At 47.0% G+C, this 6,000-nt stretch overlaps 1 protein-coding gene across 3 annotated transcripts in view; it reads left to right on the top strand.

Annotated features, from left to right (window-relative positions):
* The window catches only part of LOC108498584 (vascular endothelial growth factor receptor kdr-like), a 137,151-nt gene that overhangs the window by 37,483 nt on the left and 93,668 nt on the right, over positions 1-6,000 (top strand). For all 3 annotated transcript variants that reach the window (XM_017817472.1, XM_017817463.1, XM_017817454.1), the window contains exon 2: positions 2,767-2,863. In XM_017817472.1, the coding sequence (XP_017672961.1) occupies positions 2,767-2,863 (97 nt within the window). The remainder of the gene's footprint in view (positions 1-2,766; positions 2,864-6,000) is intronic.

The following is a 6,000-nucleotide window of genomic DNA, read 5'->3' as shown; positions in this document are numbered from 1 at the left end:
GCAGCTGTCTCCTTCGAGAACACACGTAAGATCACTCGCGAGGAAAAAAGGCAGCTCAGAAAGAACCGTAAATTGCAGAATACACCTCCTAAGGAGTCTTTCTGCTGTGCCTTTTGCAATCGGATATGTCTGTCACGTATTGGCCTCATAAGCCACCAGCGTGCCTGTAGCAAATGTGGATAGAGCCTTCCCAAATCTTCGTTCGCGAAGCCTAGCCATGATGTAGCACAACCTGACCTTTTCCCATACTGCTCTCTCAGTTTTGGCCTCAAACCTTTCTTTCCCAGTACCCTCAGTTCTGGCTCTGGTGTGGCAGAAAGGGCACACCCCGTGTTTATATGAACCTTCTGTCACCTGGAGGCAGCGACCAGATGTGTGTGTGGCACAGAAATTTCTCCTCCTGTCCTCCATGGGGTAGAAAAGCTGTAAAATTACACTTTGCTTATTCTTTTCTTCAGCTCGCAAAGCCAAAATAAACTTTGGGAAAGAAGTAGCTCAGAAGTAAAAACAGAATAATTTGAAAATACTTTTCTTTCTTTTAGCAAAACCAGTGTCAAGTATTATAAAAGCCCCTGGGCTCCATTGCTATGGGGTCAGAACAGCAGCTCAGGTCTCAAGCCAGTTCTCTGGCTTTGACTCCAGACCCTTCCAACAGTGTCACACTCACGAGAGGTACAACTCAGGGCTGTTCAAAAGGCCAGCTCGAGACACCAGCTGAGCCCCTCTACACCCTAAGAACAACTGAAGGCTTAAGAGAAAAGAAATAAAGGCTTGTTTCAAACCCCAGGACTTTCTAAGTCGAAGCGGTGCCTGGCTGAAGTCACAACATCAGCAGCCCAGAGCAGATCCCAGGAGGAGCAGTGTCATGGGAGAGCTGCACGGGACCCAAACCACCCTCAGCTGGCAAATTAAATGACACCTGACAAACATATTTGAAGGTGTTGGCCATTTTTTGGATCATTTTTGCAAAGCTCAGCACATGGTCTTAAGAGAGTGTGAAATACCAGTAACTCATGCCAAAGCTCAGCCTGTGCTCAAGGGGAACTGGTTGTGTCTAGAAACCAGAAGGCACTCAAAGTGCCTGGCAGTGTCTCCTCCTGCAAAGTTTGGGACTTTTCCTGTTGATTCTCAGCTAAATATGGTGCGGCTCCCTGCACATTCCATCCTGAACGTGTTTGGGAATAACAGTACTTCCTACAAGAAATGGGAATTGCAGGGCTGGAACCCACCAGTTGTTTTGCTTCCCCAGCATTACATGGAATGGCAGTTTGTAGTAGGGCCATGATAATAATGTCCCACAGATCCACTGGAAGGAGTTTGTGTTGGTCAAACTCCAACTTCCCGTTCTGCAAAGGACTTTGGAGATAGAGCTACAATGTTATCAGTTATGCAAAGCAAGGGGTAGTGGGATGGATCTCTCTCTCTGGTGGCCAGGACTAGTTCAAAGTCTCAGCCAGAGTCTAGAGGAAGGGTCAGTGCCTCTGAAGGGAGTCCAGCAATATTCTGCCTCAGCAGGATCCCCTCTGGAAGGACTCTGTGGTACTGTGAGATTATCTGGCCTCCCCGGAGTTACTGGGGGAACTCGAAGGGCTCATGGAAGAAGCCAGATACTCCAAAGGGGGAGTGATTCACTGATGCCAGGCCATGAGCAATTTACTGAAATCCAGCAAAAAAGAGATGAGAGCTGAGAGGTGGGAGGCAGGAAAATCACTGTTTCATCCAGTTGAAAAGTTAAAGCCTAGTGTTTCTCTCTTTGTGAGATATGTTATCTCCCTTCCCTGCTGCGAATAATGCTTGTGCTGTGAGCCCACAGAGGGATTTCTGGCTTATCCGGTTCAAGGCAAAGGAGAAGATAGAGATTTGAAGAGCAGGAGGGGAAAGAAAACATACAGCTTTAATGTCAGAGCTTTGGAAATGGAGATCCTTATCTAAGCCTGTTTTCTCCTCTTCTTGATTATGTTACTTTGAATTTGGACAAGGAAAACAGCCTGGCCAACCTCACTTCTGGTTCTTTTCAGTTTCAATTTCTGAAAATTATATCATCATAGAGGTATACTCAGATACTCTCTGAGGACACTTGCACAGTCAGGAGACATTTCTTGGGCCAGGAGATGATGAGAGAGACCTTTATCCCTACTGTCATTAACAACCACCGTCATCTGCGACCTGACAAACCTTGCCACATCAGTGGTGTCCCAGACACCACTGCAGGTTCCCCTTGGAGCAGCCACGAGGCCCACAAAGCCAGCAGCCAGCTCAGTTCAGATCCAGTATTTGGGAACGGTGATTTGGGTATCACCAGGCTTTCAGTTCCACAGTGGTGAATCAAAGAGCTGCTCCCCAGAATTATTGTTTTCTCTTCTCCCATTGATTGAAATGTAACGTATGAGCTCACACATCAAATTATTTCCCAAAGACCTCCTTCCACTTTTATAGGTGTGTAAAATCCTTTCAACACAGATCTGTTCTCCTAAATCTGCAATAATTCAGTAATAAAGCTGCCCCTAAACACAAGAAAAAAAGACTGTCAGCAGAAACACAGCTGCTTGGTGTCAGAAAGGAGATGAGTAAAGGACACTGGAAACAAACTGAGGGCATCTTCCAACTCCACTCTCACTGAACTGCACCAGTATAAATGCAAGCACTGTGTGGGCCCCCAAATTAGGAACTATTTACAAAACAAAAAGCTTGCCTCGAGTGCATTGTGCCTGGTCTGAGCCCGTGAATAGCCTCGTCTAATGATGGTTGCTTCTTTATTTGGGTCAGGTCTTGCCGAGGAAGAGCTTTTCCAGAAACCAGCGCTGAGCATTGCAAAGGACCACGTTGTCCTCTCACCAGGAGACACCCTAAAAATAAAATGCAGGTAAGGATTGTCCCAGCACTGCTGGATTTCTGTCGTTGTGTTCATTACCTTGGACCAGAACAGCTTCTGGGCAGGACAGAGCAGAGGGAACCAGGGCTGTTTGCCCTCACATGCATTTCTGTGTGGAGGGAACTGGATGGGCTGTAACAGAGCAGGGGGAAAGTGTCAGGTCAGCATTCAGCCTGCCCAGATTCTTTGTGTTGAAAAGGGGCCCCGCAAAATCCTGAGTCAGCACACGGGGGAGTTTATGGGAGAGGGATGTGTCGTGCTTAAGGACATGACTGGAAAATCCTCTCTGCAAATAGCGGCAGATTCAGCTCCTCTGCTGCCAAAATCGTTCTTTTGCTCCCTGTCTATAAGGGAATGACAAACAAGAGCACCAGGGCATGCCATTATCTCTTTGCATACACACACACACATATATATATACATATGAGCTTAAACTTCCTACCCTCAAATACCATCTAGCCCATAATATGACAGTTAAATAAGCAGCAGTCAGTATGTGTCCATTCAAAGACCTGACCTGTTTAAACAGATCACGTTCTTTAAATCAAAGATAACCAGGACTTGTGAAAAACCAAGCTGCTCGTGTTGTAAATCATGGCAACTTTTCAGTCCTGGCACAACCAGCCATGCAAGGAAACAGCACAATTCTGGCAATGACATATGTTTAGAGGGAGAGGATCCTCTGGAAAGGGGAATATAGTGTTTTGTCACAGCTGACTGGCACCCACAGCACTCTCTGCTGTACCAGAACATCCATCAGCTACTCGGTCACACAAAAGGCTGAGATGGACGTAGGTGTTACTTGTTCTGAGTGTGATTTTTACGCTAAACCATTGCCAGAGGTTGTTTATTAATTTTTCTTCTGAGAGTGTTGGAGGAGAGAAGCCTTAAGGTAACACAAACTATCACAGTTTCTCTCTGTCTCTCACACATTTTTACACCTTCTTGCAAGGTCCCCTTGACTGTAGCCACTACATGGAAGGTTCCATGAAGAAAAAGCAGTGGGAAGGTGAATCTGAGCTGTATGTTATACTGACACATTTGTGCCCTCTGATTTTTGTCCCAGACTATTTAATTCTTTGTTACAGTGAAAGGTAAATTGACTCAGACTGTGTAAATTTCGGATGTCTTCTGGAGTGTAAGGCAGTTTTTTTCCAAATACCTCCAGCTAGCCATGTGGCTTACAAGGTCAAAACAACCTTACAGTGGTATTTTTAGCTTGGCAAGCAAAAAACACAATGGCAATAAAGTTTGAACAGTCCTTTAAAATCTAGATGCTGTACTTCATAAAACACACTGTGTGGGCACAAGGTCAGTGTAGAGCTCCAGGCCAACTAAATCAAGACTTTTCAGCAGTTCCCCATCCACTGCCTTTTTAATCTGGAGGAGCATCCTACTTTTCTAATATCACCAGATGAATAAATAGTTGAAGAAGTTATTAGCACTTCAGTCCCACGTTGCTTTATGGATGCAAAGCAATAAATCCACATGGCAGGTGTGAGAAACAGCAAGCTGTGTGAGCACAGGGCCAAGCTCACGTGGCACTGGGGCCCAGAGCACTCCAGTTCCTTGGCTCAGCTCACGTGAGAACTGGGAACAGAAACTAAAGTGTGTTTTCTGCACTTTGAGTGCAAGATTCCCTGTATCATCCTGCCTGTCATGCTGCCTCCTCTGCCACACCAGCATCTGCACACTCACAGATTTGCTCCGAACTGGCCCAGAGGGAGCTCTGGAATCCTTTGTATTCCAGGGGCACTGGGGCCGTGTGGGGGATGGCACAAGGCAGCAGACCAAGCAGGTCTGTGTGAACATCCCTTCTCCCTTAAACTCCATATATTTGAGGTTCTTGGCCAAGATTTCCTGATTTTTGGTAGCTTGGCCAAAGCTACTGCTGCGACTCCCCTCTGCCAGATGTGTGAAAATCCCAACGCGATAACCAAAGTCTTTATCTTCCACCAGGATAAAATATGCAGAGGAAAAAGTGGGCAGATGTAAGGAAGTCCAGGCGTGTGAAATCCCAGTTGTGCTCTGCACAGCCACAATTGCAGATTCCCAGCCCCGAGGGACACCAGACTGGGGGATGGAGAGAGGCAGGGACGTGCTGGGACCTTTGTGTCTCCATGTCAAGTGGCATTGTTCCATGTTCTGGGCCAGGAGTCCCAGTTCTGGACAGTGGAATCTTTACACCACTAATGACGTCAGTGAGGTGGGGACAGAGCTTGGCAGGGATATCAAAAACTAACCCTGTGCTCGGAAGGACAAGAAGCTGCTCTGGCGGATGAGGTGGAGTTGACCAAGTCACCACTGCATCCAAAAACGAGGGTGAGGCTGTTCACCAGAGAGGATATGCACACTTTTCCCAGTGCTGTCCTTCAGCAAAGTGCTGGGAATAACCTCAAGAGTTCAGCCCCATGTCTCCTTACCTCCAGGAAGGCGTCAAAAGGATGGGCAGAAATGAGGGCCAAGAGGATGTTTGTTTAAGTGTCGCTGACCCTGCTGGCAAACACACTCCCACACTGCACCTCGTGTACCACTACAGGGCCACTGGAGCATAAAGAGGAGTTGGACTTCTTGGCTAACTGGAAATTTCACACAGCCTGCTTGTCAGATATTTATTAACATCTTGATCCTGAGTCAATGTGTCTAGACAGGATTTCTCCCTGGCAACACTCAGCTGGGGAAATCCAGAGGTTCTTACTCCTTGATCAGCAAATGCCAGTGGGAATTCACTGAGGAGAAGGGTTGAGTCAATCCCCTGCCCTCTGGAAGAGTGGCTTCTCTCTGCAAACACAGACAGAACTCCCCCTCTGTCATACAAACATCTTCCCCAGAAAAGTCAACGAGTGATTACCCTCTAACCCACCAGTTTTCTAAGCACTAAATACCAGTCTGCTAAAATATAATCTTCATCTCATAGGCCTGTGTAGCATCACAAGAGCCCTCAAAGTGCAGCCCAAGCCAAAGAGAGTTCCAAGAGCTCCCACTGCCATGGCGTGGCCTGATGCTTTCAGCCCAACAGGACCAGCACAGCCAGTACCTGTGACTGAGCTGACTTAAATCAGCCTAGAGCTCTGAGTCCTGCAGTAGGTGACACATGGGCCTGGTTTTGTGTTGTGAACTCCATGGAA

This window comes from Lepidothrix coronata, unplaced genomic scaffold, assembly GCF_001604755.1.
Source record: "Lepidothrix coronata isolate B3197 unplaced genomic scaffold, Lepidothrix_coronata-1.0 Scaffold2, whole genome shotgun sequence".
NCBI classification, from domain to species: Eukaryota; Metazoa; Chordata; class Aves; order Passeriformes; family Pipridae; genus Lepidothrix; species Lepidothrix coronata.
The sequence above is the reverse complement of the archived record's forward strand: the minus strand, read 5'-3'. Positions and strand labels throughout refer to the sequence as shown.